General features: G+C 46.0%; 1 protein-coding gene across 3 annotated transcripts in view; it reads right to left on the minus strand.

Moving 5' to 3' along the window:
* Positions 1 to 16,195, minus strand: part of EPHB1 (EPH receptor B1) — a 431,060-nt gene that overhangs the window by 131,212 nt on the left and 283,653 nt on the right. For 2 of the 3 annotated variants that reach the window (XM_019437143.2, XM_019437149.2), the window contains exon 4: positions 12,236 to 12,391. The exons of the other annotated variant lie outside the window; for it this stretch is intronic. In XM_019437143.2, the coding sequence (XP_019292688.1) occupies positions 12,236 to 12,391 (156 nt within the window). The remainder of the gene's footprint in view (positions 1 to 12,235; positions 12,392 to 16,195) is intronic. 3 annotated transcript variants of the gene reach the window in all.

Here is a 16,195-nt window from a genome sequence, read left to right on the forward strand (position 1 = left end):
ACAAGTTATTGAAACGTTTATAAAGGTACCATCTTTAGAACAGCTTAGAAGTGATGCCAGAACAGAACATTCTCTCAACAGGAAAAAAATAAAGGTCAGTATGTACCGGGCATTTAGTAAATAATAAAAGGGGCATCTCACTAACATGTGGACAATTCAGGTGGAGTTGATGGGATGTTATTTTTAATAAGATGTAAGAACACCAGGATCACATCCTACACAAAAATAAATTCCAGATGGAGGAAGGAGCTAAACATAAACACTATTAATAGAAAATACAGAGACTGTTTTTATACCTTAGAGCAGGAGGACATATACCAAACCCAGGCAAAAAGTCAATATTCAAATCCCCAAAACCAGAAGGAAAAAGATGGTCAGGTTTGGGTTTAAATAAAAATGTCAATATGACAACCTCCCCCCACAAAAAACTATACCCATAAGTAGAGTTAAAAATCAGTGGAGGGCTGGGGCGGTGGTGGGAGGGAGAATGCCCTGTATAATTAGTGGGCATCTAGAAATCAATTTTTTAAAATAGAAAAAGGGCAAGGGTTATGAACAGTCAATTCCCAGAAGACAAATAAACTGGTCAAGAAACATATGAAAAGTACACCCTAATTTATAATTAGGGAAATACTATTCAAAAATACTAGGAGATCAGTCAAATTGGCAAAAAGTAAAAGCTGGCCTGTATGTGGAGAATTCTGCAAGGTGCACATAAGGGGTGTAAATGGGATGAGTCCCTTGGGAGAGCACTTAGGTAATATTGATTGCCTTTCTGAGTGTATGTGCCCACCAACCCAGCAATTCTATTTCCAGGTGAATTTCCTGCACAAATACAAGCGTATGTGCCCCCCAAGGTATGTCTGAGCATTTTTGCAGCAATATTGTTTATATTAGGAAAAGGATGGAGTTAGCCCGAATGTCTGCCCGGGGCGGGGGGTGCTGTGTAACACAGCAGAAGTCACTGGTGCCGCCTCCACCCAATTCTCTCTTCCCCAGTCTCACAGAAGATAGGCTTCCCAGACACTAGAAATCACATGATGAGTCCTAGCCCATGAAATGTGATCCTTCACTGTCCGAAATGGGGTGTCACTAGATTGGTGCCATGCCGCCTCAGAGGCAGAGCATCCTCCTTCCTGACGGAAGCAACTTAGCACTGAGGGTAAAGAGACCTGAATCTTGCCAGTCAGGCCCGGGTGAAATCAGGCCTGGCCACTCACTGATGTGTAAGCCCTTTTGGGCCTCTGTTTTCTTACCTATAAATTGGGAATAACAGGAGTACCTATCTTCTCTTCTGTGAGACTGAGAAGATCCATGTCAGGCGCTTAGCACTGTGCCTGCCTCACATGTGGTAAGACCTCAGTCAGAGTCAGCGATTTTCTCAGTCTTGTCATGCACGTGCGTTCCCACTCTAATCGGTTGTGGCCGGCATGGTCGAGCGCCATGGGACACAGCATGTGACATCTCCTCAGAATAGGCCTTGGCCCCAAGTCCTGAGCAGGGGCTACAGGCACAGGCACAGGCACAGGCACAAGCACAAGCCTCTTCACTGAACATGGGCACAAACACTGCCCTTCACTCTCAAGCAGAGCAAATTCTCACCTTACTCACAGTTCCCCTTTACTGGCCAGCAGACAGTGTGCTTTTTGTGGGAACCGAGCGGCCCTCCATCTGTGCTCACCGAGCACCGTCAGGGCTTGGCGGTGCCCAGTGCTTCCCACCACCCACGGCCCACTCGCCCCCACCAAACCACCCACTTTCTGTGTACACCTGGCCCAGCAGAGCCAGCCTATACCAAGCTTCATCTCACTACACAGATGCCATGAAGGCCTCACTCCAGACGGCAACATCGAACATCTTTGTCCCCATTTCCAAGGTGAACAGAGCTCAGAGGTGACCCAGAGGAGATGCTCAAAAGGTCACCTTGGGTATCTCCTGCAAGTCTGAGCCCAGAGCCATGCGGAAGGCAGCACACTGCTATTACCACTGCCCTGACCTTCTCTCTACAGAAGGGGGCGGAACGACAGAGGGGCCTTTGTGTCCAGGCAGCCTCTGGCCCTCTGCCCTTTTGCCTCTGAGATAAGTCATTCATGTGACTTGAGAATTAGAGCACTCTTGACTGAGTGGGATGGAGGGTGGCCTCTGGCACAGGCTGGAGGGAATCCTGGCCCTTCCACAGGCTGACCTCAGACTGAAGCCTGCTCTTCCTCTGCAAAGTCATTCATGATCATTTATCCACTGGAGAGCCCAGCCTTTAAGCCCACAGCCAACCCCATATCATAAGAGTTCTCAGGTGTCTGGCTCCGACTGGGCACTTTCCAGCCAATTGTGTGCCAAGTTTCTCAGAAGACCAGACACACAGTTTCAAAATAAATCACTACAAAATGCTGGCATCCCCGTCTTATGCCACACATAGTTCAGAGAGCATGGGCATACACAAACTGACTATGAGATCCACTTTTGTTCACTTTGCCCACCTTCCCACACAATTCAGGAGCCCCCTTGGCAGGCCTCACAAGCACCCCTCTTGCACACCTCCAGTTAGGGGGAGATTGCTAATTACTCAGGAGGCTTTTGGTCTCTGGACAATGTTTGTAATCCACCTTTACACTAAGTTGAAAGTGGCTTCCTTCTAAATCTTTGATGAGAGTCAAAGACACCTCGTGTCCCACTCTTTGTCAAACACAAGTGAAGCCATGCTGATGTATGTGGGTCTTGGTTCTGGTATCCTTGCCACATTCACATGTGTTACCATACCAGGAAATCTGGAAGGTCACAGTTCTGGATTGAGAAAGTATTGGCTGCTACCAGGTTTCCGATATGGCAAACTAGAGGGTCAGGGAATGAAAGAGGGGGTGGAGCCAGGGACCCCCCCCACCCCGACACCTGTCATTATGGTGCTGAGGGTAGATTCCGAAGCTGGCCATCAGGGTCAATGGCCAGTAGCAAGGGGGTGGAGTGGGTTGATATGGGTTCCAGGGCTAACTGACAGTGGTGATCTTGAATGGCGACCGTAGAGACAGCACTGGACAGAGATCTAGGCGTGAGATACATCCCAGACTCCACCATGACATGTGGGCTTGGCCTTTTGGTGTCAGAATTGGATCAGGGTCTGATACTGAATACTATGGATGAAAGAGGGAAGACTGGAGGAATCAGGAGGCCATCTGGAGACCACCTGTGAGGAGCTGGGGACCAAGATGGTCTACATAAATGATATACAGATTTGTGATCACATTATGATGGGGTGGACACAGGGGGTGATGATGTCACAATTCAGCCAACCGAGAATGGATCTCCAGGAATATTTGCTCTAAAATTCCCATTTCCCCCACACTTTTATTCTGTTCTTATTTTGGATTAGGCAATTTAGATATGACCCTGACGCACCTCTTATCCTTATTCATAACAACCAAAACAATGACAACCATTTATGGAGCACTTCCCATATGTCTTTGAGTACTGAGGTATTTTACATTCATTATCAGAGTGGGTACAATAACAAACTATAGCTTCCTTTTTTGAAAAAGAAACAGAGGTTCAGAGACGTTAGATAATCTACCCAAGGCCATGCTGCAAGGGAAGGGTGGAGCCAAGAGTCAATCCTGGGCTACCTGATTCCAACAGCAGGACTCTTAACACTCAACTGTGTTGGGTACCTACTGTATAAGATCATGGAGAGGGTAAAATAAATCAGATTAGCATGTCAAAGAGCTCCCAGTCCAGTGGACAGAGGCAGTCCTATATCTGAATAGCTCTAACTGGTGTAGAATATTCAGAGTGAGCAAAGCAAGGCATCATCCTTCCTTCCTGGGGATGAGATGAGGTGGTGGCAGAGGACAAAGGCTGCAGAGTCACCTAATTCTGATGGTCTTCCCCTCTGAGGTGGAGAACTGGAGCAGGGAAGATTTAAGAAACACGAGTTCTAGCTACTATTAAGTTCCAGCATGCATCCCAGACCAGCCCCACCTGGGACCAGAGCTTGCAAATTTGGCATCAGAGCCGTTGCTTGAAGACTGCCAAGGAGCATTCATGACACAACGGGGTCCTAGAACCATGGGGTGGACAGTTTCATTCCACATTTTCAAAAGAGAGAAGAGAACAGATTACATTTTACCTCAGTCACCTCCTCCTTCTGAAACTTCACAGTTAAACCGGTGCTTTGTGGGCCTCAAGAAAAGAGGGACAAGAACCGGCACATGTCTCTAAGTATAAGTCAGGCCAAATGACATTGTTTCTTTTTCCAAATGTTTATGAGCCTATGGAGAAAAAGAGTATAGAGAGCATGCCTAGATTTCAACCGTGGTAACTGAAAGAAAGTACACAAATACTTGTGGACCAAAGGAGGAAATGTTAGCTAAGTGATAATGTCAGTGCTTAGGTTTCAGCTGCTTTGAAAATGGCATCAAAGTCGGGTGAGCGACTCTAACAACAGTGATAGGATGAAATTGCTTACTTTCACTGGGTGCTTCCTGTATGCCAAACAGCGTTCTAAATAGTATTATGACATGTAATACCCCTGACAACACAGTGAGGCAGATACCAATACTCTGCCCATTTTATGGATAAGCAAATGAGGACACAGTGAAGCCCTATCACTTGCCCCATATCACACAGCCGGCAAGCAGCAAAGAAGGACTTGAACTCAGGCACAGATTCCAGAGCCCACAGTCCTAACAATTATGCTAATACTTCTCATTTCAAAGATGACAAAAATCAGTATTCAAAATAATCTAGACTTGAAAGAGCACTATGCCTAACTAACTCCACAAGACAAAATTTCTGAAGTCACATTCGTCAGTGCAGAAAAGACCCAAATGGGTAGCATTTCCTGAAGGGACAAACAAAACCACTGGATGTTTAGTGGCCAAAAGTCTGGTAGGATCTAAGGCATGGGGACTGGAATCACAGTGAGCAATCAACAGTATCCCAGCCCCAGGAGGAGAAGATCCATCACTTTTCCACTGAACCGTGCTCTGGGGTGAGGGTCACATGTTTCATTCTGGCTACCACATCTTGAGAGTTTTATTGATAAATGTGAGAGATTCAGAAAAGGCCAGCTAGGATGGTGGAGTTCAGGAAATCACGTGTCTTGGGGAACAGATAATATAACAGGTGTTTAGCCTAAGGTAGGTGATTCAGGAAGGATGAGGAACTCATTCTTAAACACTACAACTGCTGGCCTGCAGAACATTGGTCCTCAATGGTGGACCAAGGGTGAGGGGAGGAGGAAGGCAGTACCCAACTCAGGGGCCAGAAGATTCCTCAGTGATGGATGATGGCTGCCTGGCAATGGAATAGAGCTGTCTCACAAAACATATCAGCTGTCTGTCATCACAATATTCAGGGTTGCTGGAAAGAGAGGCTGACACTGAGGAAGAATTTGGGTGGCGGGACCTAGAAGGCTGCTCTGAATGTTAACCATCTGTAACTCCAAACGCCCTCATGATAAAATGCCTCAGCAGAAATGTAGCGTGTCCCTGGCTGTCAGCTTAAAACTTAGAGCTATCCAAAGCCTCCTAAGGGTTATACCCACTTGGGTCAACAACTGTGAAAGGAAATTGTAGATGATAGAAGTGTGGAAGTGTGTTTATACAGGCAGCGCTGACCCTTCCTGAAACAGCGGTGACATTTATAAATAGTTTTTAGCTTGCTGTCACAGTCCCTCAAATCTGCATCCAGGTGGATGAACCAGCCAAATCCAGGCACCTGGAGAAACGTCTTGTCCTAGGACTCTTGTTCATCTATGACCCCTGCCCAGATTCCATCTCAAGGAAAACACAGGCTACCTCCCTCTAAAAAACACAACTTATATTTTTTTATGTGCAACATGGATCATGTATCAGAGTAAAATCAAGCAGCCTTTTACCTACAGAATGGGATACATGCTGTATCCCTTACTAAAGCTCTGGTAAGCCGTGGGTAAAGGAACCCTCTTTCAATATGTTGCAACTCCTACATTCAAAGAGGTAAACACTTCTGAAGATCATCCTCAAAGCAGGCATGTAGACAAGCGAGCAGTCCTCAATTCATGAAACTGGATCACTGACTCAGGTGGCTTGTTTGTGATCCTGGGGAGGGGGGGGTCTCCCTGCCCTGGCGGTCTTTTGTGGCAGCCCCAAAGACTTCCTTTTGACCTATTTCCTGCCGAGTGGGGTGGAAGACCAGATGAGTAATGAGCCCATCACCCATTTATATTCTCTCCCCACCCAATCCTCCATCTGAGCTCAGGTGAATGTTCCCCACCATTCACTTTCCTTCTGCCTCAGTTTCTCTCTCAGCCCTCCCCGAGCCTGCTCTAATCAGGCCACGCTTCTTGACCTCCACCCACTTCTGTTTCCCATCATGCCCGCAGCCCTAGCTGATGCTGCGCTGGAGGCCTCCACACTGCTTCAACCACCCCAGAAAGGCATAGACAACCAAGCCAGGACAGGTGGGGGTGTGCTGAGAACCAGTGAGACCTTCCCTTGAAACACAACCACTGACGCACACTCCCACATTCACTCTCATATCACACCCACCCCTGCTCTTCCACAAACAGGTATCTGCAGTCTCTGTCTCTCTTTCTCCAGCCTGGTACACGGGACACTAATGGGGAGGGGCAGGCCCTGTGGTTTCAGCCTGCAGAAATTCACTCAGTGGCCTTTCTCCCCCAGGAGCCATAAAGCAGAGGACAGAGAAACCCAACCTAATTTTAAAGCAATGTTCTCAAAATTTAGAATGCTTCGGAATCACCTAGAGGGCTTGTTAAAACTAAGATCACTGCCTCCCCACCACCCAATCCATTGAGTTTCTCATCCAGTAGGTCTAGGGAGGGGCTGAGACTCTTAATCTCCAGCCAGTTCCTAGGTGATGTTGAGGCTCCTTGCCCAGGAACTGCATTTAAATACCACTGCTGGGGGGCTTCTGGGGGGCTCAGTCAGTTAAGTGTCTGACTTTAGTTCAGGTCATGATCCCATGATTTGTGGGTTCAAGCCCCAAGTTGGGCTCTGTGCTAACAGCTCAGAGCCTGGAGCCTGCTTCCAATTCTGTGTCTCCCTCTCTCTCTGCCCCTTTCCCACTTGTTCTCTCTCTCTCTCTCTCAAAAATAAATATTTAAATGCCACTGCTGTAAAGAATAAACCATTACAGGTGATCTTGTGCAGTGTGGCCCAGCAGGACTCAAGATTGGTAGAATAAAGTTTATGAGCCTATGTCCTTACAGACTTTTCACAATGCCCTGAAGGCCATCATGCCTGGCTGCAGAGGACTGCCTTATTTTCCTGCCATCCCGATGCCCTTCCCACCCTCTGGTCCCTGGCACACTCCTCCAATCCACTCAGCCTGCCTGGAAAGACCAGGGTCTGGGAAATGCCACTTTTTGGCAGTCCAAGGAGCATAAACCCTGTGCCTTGGGGACCACACTGCTGCGCTGGGATGGTTGGGATGAAAGAGGGGGAGGCCCTTAAAGAATGAAAGCAGAAGCTTAAGGAAGAGAAACTGGAGTGTACAGAGATGGGTGAGGGAAGACTGGACTCCTATCCTTCCCTATAGGTCAATTCAAGAGTGGATTACTGCCATGGACATCTGCAGCGACCTCCTAAGAGCTACCAAATTTTAGCTCTCACCGCATGTGAGTTCATGGCATTGGAGGCAGACAGACCTGAGCTTCCATCCTGGGGCCTCAATGACATCGGACATGTTATTCTCCCAAGCTCCTGCTGTGGGTTCCATCATGCCTGGTTCTGATGATGAGAAGTCCCTGCTCACATGGCTGTACTGGGCACCAGGGCACGCCCCTGGGAGCCACACTGAGAACCCCTGCTTCACCACTCACTTCCCAGTCTCTCCATGTGAGTCAGGAGGGAGGTCAGGGTGGTCTCCAGGGAACCCCAGAGGGTTTATGTGAGGGGACAGCAGAAGGACCCAGAGAACAAGACAATGATCTCTGAAGCCCCTTCTTCATTACATTTCTATGATCAAAACTGTAGAGGGAAACCCACTACATTTGAAGAAGAAATAAAGAAACACGATAGGCACTAGCTTGTCTCTGTGATCCATCGAAGTTTCTTCCATGTGGGTGACAGAAAAAGGGTTTGGTTTGGAAACCAATTTGACAATAAATTTCATAAAAAAAAATAAAATAAAATATAATTAGATGTTGAAAAAAAATAAAAAATAAATAAAATTTAAAAGAAAAGAAAAAGAAAAAGGGTTTGGTGGTCAGAAATGTAACAAGGTAATTATTTTTACACTAGTCCTTCTGCATAGTTTTCCACAGACAGCAATTTTATAAGGCAAAATTATCTATTTTTACCTGCCCCATAAATTCCTCCTTTCCATTTCATCCCCCAGTAAACTAGAAATTATTTAAAACCAAAGATGTGCATTTTGGTGCTTGGTTTCACACTGCTGTGCACTTCTGCATGCGTTCCTGGCTGCTCCCCCTCTCTGCTGACTGTGTCACGCCTGCCATGCCATCAGAGCCTCCTGTGAAAAGAAGCATGTCTGACCCCAAGGACTCAATGGGCTCTGCTCCCTGAAGACTGAAGGCAGTCTTGTTGGCCATCACTCCTGCCCAGCTTCTCAGCCTCCTAAGTCTGAAGTCTGGGATGCTCGGTCTGTACCTCCCTCCTTCTCCCACAGTACATCTGGTTCTGGTGGCCATAACCTCACTTGTTTTCATCAGCACCTTCAGGCCAAGTGGTCTGGGGCCACACAGTGGATTCTGCTGTGATGCCCAGAGACCGTGTCAACCTGGACCCTCCCTGGGAACATCACTTTTATTTTTAGAACTCTATCATGCTGGAATCTTCCATATCTGCTGTAATCTTCACACTTTCCAGGGATATAACCAAAGCATGTTCTAACATCGACTGAGAGTTTACTATGAACCAGGCATTGTGCCAAAGACTATAAAACTATTTTGCTTAATCCTGGAAGAGGTGTGAGCACGATGAAGAAGGAAGAAGGGAAGTGGGTGTCCCCAGAGCAGCAACAGTAACATCATCACAGTCGGGCCCAGGGGGCCCCTTCCTTGGACTTCAGTCAGAGCTCACACCAGCCCCTGTGGCACTGCCTTGGGGTGCACCCAAATCCCTGCTGAGTCCACGAACCTTGTCAAGGACAATGCTGAACACACAGGGATGCCAGGGGACTCTCAAATGTCAAGGGGGTCCTAGGCTTACCCGGGAGATTAAAAAGAAAATGAAGAAATGCCCACACAAGGCTACAAAGGCTATCATGCACTCTAAACATTTAGATTAATTTAGAATAAATTCCAGTCCCAGAAGACTAACTGGATTTATTAAAAATACACATTTTAATGCACTACAGGTATTTTAGCTTTGTAAAAGAACATATTTTAAATCATAAGGTTTTAAAAATATTTCAATATCGTCAGTGAATGAGTATGACTGATGATAGAATCTCCTTTAAAGATGATGGCAACAGGCCAAGACTGAGGCCTTTCCAGACTTTGAGGCCTGGGCTCCTGGATACTCCCAACACTGACCCCTTTCCCCAACACCCACCTAGACCCTGCAGATGCCCACTGAGGGACAGAGCTACCCCTTACGTGGGTCCTCACTGGGTCCCGGTGATCGGTAATTGTTTCCTGATTGGATGGATGGAGAATCACACTTGTGAAAGTAAACCAGTACCTGCACCCTCCCCACCCTGGCCTCTCCCAGGCTGGACCCATGCCTGGCTGCCTTGCTCCACTTGAGGAACCAGTCAGGGTCCCCAAGGCTATAGTGCAAGGCCAAGCCTGGCCTCAACGGTTCCAGATATGCTCCTTGTATCTGAAAAATTATTTACTGTGGCGATATGTGATGCCTTTTTAAGAGAACAGATGGCACCTCCAATTAGAATGCTTTAAAAGGAAACCCTAATGAGATTATAAAAGCCAACAAATTGACTTTTTCATACAGTACTTCCCTGGCACACAATAAATCAAATATATAATGAGGCTCAATAAAATAATAGGTTTATTTACACTTGTTTTGCCTAGTACTGTGTTGCAGCCCAGGCTGGCCTCCAGGTCCCTCACCAAGTGCTTGCTCCCATAGGCCAGGACCAGGGGCTGGATCATGCATCCTTGAGCTGCTCTGGGGCCTGACCACTACAGACAAGTGTGGCCTTGATTTGGCAATTTCTGGTCTGACCCTAGTGCTCTACACTGGGGGCATAAGAGCACAGAACCACATAAAAGAACGTGGTGACACATACGGGCAAGCCTAGCATTCATCCCCACTCTGGGTAAGGTGGGGAGATTGTGGTGGGGCCACAGGGGGCAAGGAAGGTGTGCCTATCCCCAGAGCTAGCTGGACCAGAGATGGGAGAGAAAAACTGGTGAGGTGTGATTTTAATGAGATGAACTCAGGACATGGGTAAGCAGAGTGAAGTGAGGATCTACAGTGTGCAGACTGAAAGCTTTGGGACATTGCTATTTATTCCAGGGATTGGTCCTATTTGTTCAAGCACATCACGTTAGGTGGTTGGAAGATAAGCCTTGAAAGGTGGACAGGGGAGGTGCTGTATAGCAAGGAGGACAGCCCCACATTGGCATTCTGAGCATCTGCTCTTTGGCCTACCATCCGTGTAGGTGACCTTATCCAGGGGCTGGATGGATTTACAGGGTATGTCTCCTGAAGTGGGAAGCTTGAGGCCCAGATTTCTATTTGCATGAGTTGATCTGCAGAGGGAGCCTGGCCAGAGAGAAAGAGTTCATGGCAGAAGCAAACGGGAATGTTTTTAGGGGGAAGTGGTGAGACCCTGAGCATATGCTTTGGCACTCATGGAGACCAGTCCTTGGGATGAACACCCAGGCAGCACTGATTCAGCTTCTAAAGAAGTACATTAAATAATTCTTCACATGCTCATAGAGACCCACAGGGGAACCTCAGGAATCAGTAGAGACTATACCACCACAGGAAGACAAGGACTCCAGTCAGCAGAAATGGAATAATTTCTGTTCACGTCAAGTACTAGCGAGGGAGGTCTGGGGAAATTCAGTTTACAAGAGGATGAGCTTTTCCTCAGTTCAAATCTATAAGCATTGATCGACCTCAGGACCTTGATCTAGAAGATACTTTCATTTCTTTCCCCAGTAAAGATTACATATACTGCAAGGCCAGAATTAAGAAAGTCTTCTATACTGAGCTGAGTCATTTTTCCCGTCCATCAAACTGCAGGTATATATGAAACATTCCCTCTGTGCCCTTCTATCCTGGGGGTGGGAGGAAGGGATTTGGTTCAAAGAGGTAAAGGGAAGCCTAGGGAGTCAGGCAACAGCATCTAATGCAGAAAAAAGTAATATCATAACTAGAGGCTACCCTGGAACACTGACTTCCAAATACAATGAGAATACTGAAAACAAAAAACCATGCCTGTTTCAGGGCTACAACACACAGGAGAGTGGGAGCAAGTTCTCTAAAGCACTGTGTGGGGAGAGTAATGCTTCTTGTCTCCCCAGGATTACGGGGGAGAATATTGGGACAAAATTCTCCCCTCTTCCACTCCCACCCAGGGAGTGGAGTTGTCGTTCATCCACTTTTGGCAAGATGACTGCCCTTCCCTCTACAACAGAGAATGGGAGAGCGGTGAAGCCCAAGCATTAGCCCCTCTGCCCATAGAATTTCTGCCTCAGATATGCGTGCTGCAGCCCAGCCTCTGGTCTTATCATTTGGCAGGGGCACAGATGCTGCACCATACTGGGCACTGGAAGGGACACAGGCAGATGAATATCTGGTCCTGGCACACAAATACCTTCCTTTGGTAACTGAGAAGGCAAACTACAAAATAAATGGGCAACTAATAAAATTATTAGACTTTGAGAGGAACCTGGTCACACAGATACAGGAACTGCAGTGAAGACAGAAAATATTCAGCTGTCAGGCCCAATGGGGTTTCTTGGAGGAGCTGACTAGGAATTATTACAATAGCCTAGTGGATCTTGATTTTGCACTCAAGAACTCTTGAGGCTGGGATTTTTAACATCTAGTGGAAAGAAGCTGCCTTGCTTTGACCAGAGGAAGACTCTCTCATTTGGGAGAAAGAGGTAAGAAAGAACATAATAATCTCAACCTTGTGCTACTAAGCGGAGGGGGTCTGCATGCCCAGCACAGGAGCTGTCCACTTCAGCACCACAACCAGCATTTCTGCTTTGTTCTGTCTTAGTCTCCCCTGCCCCAGGCCTGCCACTTGCACTCAGGGAACCAAACTCAACAGCCCAGAGTTCTTATTAGACACTTACTAGTACATGCCACTTCTGGGGGGTCAAAATCCGCTCGGTAATAGCCGGTCCGGCAGGTACAGATGGGAGACGCCTCTGAAGGGGATCGGCTGTTGGAGGGGCAGTGGGAGCACCCCTCAGCTTCCTGGCTGGCCTTGAACATCCCAGCAGGGCAGGCTGGAATACAAAGAGATAATCTGAGAATTAATGGAAGAGTGGCAGTCAGAGGCCCTTCTCTGCCTGTGGAAAATGAAAGATTCTGCCTCCCAGAAAAGGATATTGAGATACCTCCTTGCACAAAGTGAGCATTTCAGATTGAGGAAACCCTTATTTAACACTTCCAATTCTTCAAACATCCTTAGTGAAATATACCTTCCTGGTACCAATGGCCTCTCTCACTTGAACAATATGAATAATGATTCTTCCCTTTCAGGTGTGTCAAGAGATTTAATTGAGAAAATGAATCTAATGTGTAGCTCACTGTCTGGGACATAAGTGCTTTATAAATGGTTATTCCCTCCCTCTTCCACCTGGTTAACAGCCAGGGCCTTACCCTGAACCACTCATTGAAAAAAAAATCTCCCCTGATATCCTCAGATGGAAAGGGTTCCTGGTTTACAATGGACTGGACCCATGGTTCTTAAATGTCATGTTGCAACACACATGAGGGACCCTGTGAGCTGTGTTAACAAGCATTTGTTATGAATGATGGTAAAGAGCTGAAATTCATGAGTGATTCTTTAAAAATAAATTAAAGTGGTTTCAAGGTTACTGGCTTGACAACATCATTCTCCCTTAATTGCATTTTGAAATGCTTCAGGGGCTGTGGCAAAAAAAAAAAAAGAAGAAGAAGAAGGAGAAGGAGGAGGAGGAGAAGGAGAAGGAGTAGGAGAAGGAGAAGAAGGAGGAGGAGAAGGAGAAGAAGGAGGAGGAGGAGGAGAAGGAGAAGGAGGAGGAGGAGGAGGAGGAGGAGAAGGAGGAGGAGGAGGAGAAGAAGAAGGAGGAGGAGGAGGAGGAGGAGGAGGAGGAGGAGGAGGAGAAGGAGAAGGAGAAGGAGGAGAAGGAGAAGGAGGAGGAGGAGGAGGAGAAGGAGAAGGAGAAGGAGAAGGAGAAGGAGAAGGAGAAGGAGAAGAAGGAGAAGAAGGAGAAGGAGAAGGAGAAGAAGGAGAAGGAGGAGAAGGAGAAGGAGAAGGAGAAGGAGAAGGAGAAGGAGAAGGAGAAGGAGAAGGAGAAGGAGAAGGAGAAGGAGAAGGAGAAGGAGAAGGAGAAGGAGAAGAAGGAGAAGGAGAAGGAGAAGGAGGCTTTTCAGGCAGTGCACCAGGGAATATGTCACGCACTTGAGGTCATCTATCATGTACATTGCAGAGGAGAAGGTCTGGAATGCCTGGTACAGCCCAATGTCCACTAGAGGTACCCTCAGATATGAGGCATTTTTTCTTAGTTCTCTCTGTGGTCGGCCTGTGAGAAGCCATGCCCCAAAAAGTCTGGCTCCAGGCCACCCCTCAGGCTTTCAATAGGCCTCATCTACAGAGACTCTCTACTCCAGACATCTGGTCTCCTCCTTATAGATTCCTCAAAAGACTGCTTCTGCCTGTCCTACTTCCCTTAGGCCCTTCCTCACCATCACAGCTCCCGACTCTCCTTGTCTCCAGGAAACCTGCTCTGAGTCATCCTCCTTTGAGACAGACTAAAACTTACTGCATGGTCAACTCATTTGACTTCCTCGCTAATTCATTCAACAAGCATTTACTGTGACTCTTCTGAGAATATGATCCAGGGAATTTAGAGAACAGAGCTTGCCCTCAAGGAGCTCTTGATCTAGTGTAGTCATACAATTATAATACAGTGTGATTGTCACTGCAACAGAAATACCATTATAATGGCTTCTGCTTACACAAAGCTCATCTTATCAAATATATTGTTCCCTCCGGAAAGTACAGAGTATTCTTTAATAATAGCAGTAGCCACCATCTGTTAAACATTCTTGTTAAGTGCCTTGCATGCATTACTCTATGGGGTAGCTATTATTATCTCCATTTTGCTAATGAGGAAATTGGGACATGGAGAGGTTAAAAAAGTTACCCAGAATTACACAGTGGGAGAAATGATAGTGATGATATACATATAAACTATCTGAAAAATACCCACAGCTTTTCTACTATGACAAGAAGGAAGAACTACTTCCTATGCTGGTAAAGTTTTTGCACTCCTTTGCTCTTTTGAAGTGAAGTACAGGGTTTCGTTATTCTGGAAATGCCCTGGGGCAGGAGTTCATCTCTGATGAGAGGTAATTTCTGAAATGGAATGCTCTGGAATGGCATTACCCAAGAGTATTCTATGGAGTCCATGTTCTTTGGATTGTTAATACCTGTTACTTACAAAAGTGTTCTGTGGCCAGGTATTTTGAAAATGTACATTGAAAAAGTTAATCTCATTTTTTATTATAGAATTTCTAAGAACTTCCAAAAATGGAATACAGAATGCTGTTTTCTCAACAAGAAGCCCTATTTTGTAGAGCATCCCCTGAGATTCAAGTCCCATGGAACACACTAGCGTAAAAGTTGTTTAGATGATCCAGTAAGATTTCTGGTTGTAACCTATGTATAAATGGGCCATTTGACCACCACCCACCCCAGCACATTCAAAAGAAGCTTCTCAGGAGAAAGAAAAAATTACATTTTTACTAAAGATTCAACAAATAAAATATCGGTGCTGTCCCTGAGTGGCAAACCCAAAGTATCCTACACTGTGGTTTACTAATCTATCTTTCCAAGTCCACTCAGTAAAGTCTCTCCCTTTCTTTCCTCTTCTTCCCTTGCTTCTTTCCACATCTCTTCCTTGTCTTCTCTGAGAAGTATTTGACCCTTTCCATTGTAAATCATCCAGTGTTGCTGGGCCATTCAGTTCTAGAGCTGAAGACCACAGAGAAATCCCAGGCCTGTGCTGCCCAAGCATAGCAGAAGCCTTTTCCCTGGAAACTGGGGGAGAGGAGAGTGGTGAACTGAATGTATTCATGGGTCCCCTGCTACACTGTAATTTTCTTAATGTATCAGTCCAGGAGGAACAAGGTGTTTTCACTTGCTTTCCAGCCTTTAAAAGCCTACTTGTTTTGCATTTAATAAGTTAAAAGCATAAACAATCATCCTGATATCCACAAGTAGCAGGGGATTTAGAAAGTGCCTTCCTTTGAGATTTCTGATGGAAGAAACTCAGACAGAACGGGTGCCCTGAAGTCTCTAGATTCTAGGAAGGCCACAAGGGGAGGAAATGGAGGAAAGCAAGTCCAAGCTGAACTTTAGGGAGAGAAGCTAAGAGAAAGGTTGGGGGGAGAGGTCTTGGGAGGGGTGGTGACTCCATCCTTTCCAGGACAGTGAACACTGGGCAGTGATCAGACAGTCCTGGGTCCCATTCCTGGATCTACTGGTTCTTAGCTGAGTGACCACTGGAAAGTTATGTAATGCCTCAGAGCCTCAACCTGCTCGTCTGTATTAAGGATCTATAAAAAAGGAACTTACATTTCTCACAACTCCCACAGATGATTAGAATTTAATAAACTCAAATATGAAAATGTTCCTAGCATTAATAAATGCTAAATAATGCTAATTTCTTTCTGCTACTGCTTACCCCACTCCCTGCTGAAAAGAAAGTTTTCTTTGCAGGAACTTGTAGAATTCAGGATCAGAATATGAGTTTGGGGTCCCAAAGCAGGCAAATTGATCTTGGAATCCAAGTGATGAATGTGTTTCTGCACAGATTATTTCTTATTTGTATAATGGTGAATTATTACATCTGAAAATATATTTACATGTAACTATAAAATGAATCTCCTTAATATTCAGATTCCATAAGTTAACATTTTAATAAAACCTGTGTCTAGGCATCCCCTAATTTATAAAGAAGCAACATTTCTAGGTTCAGTTATTAAAGTTTTAGATCGTAACTTGTAAGCATACTTGAGCTATATTTTCTCACAGAATTAAT

This window comes from Panthera pardus, unplaced genomic scaffold, assembly GCF_024362965.1.
Source record: "Panthera pardus isolate Hobbes unplaced genomic scaffold, ASM2436296v1 HiC_scaffold_16, whole genome shotgun sequence".
NCBI classification, from domain to species: Eukaryota; Metazoa; Chordata; class Mammalia; order Carnivora; family Felidae; genus Panthera; species Panthera pardus.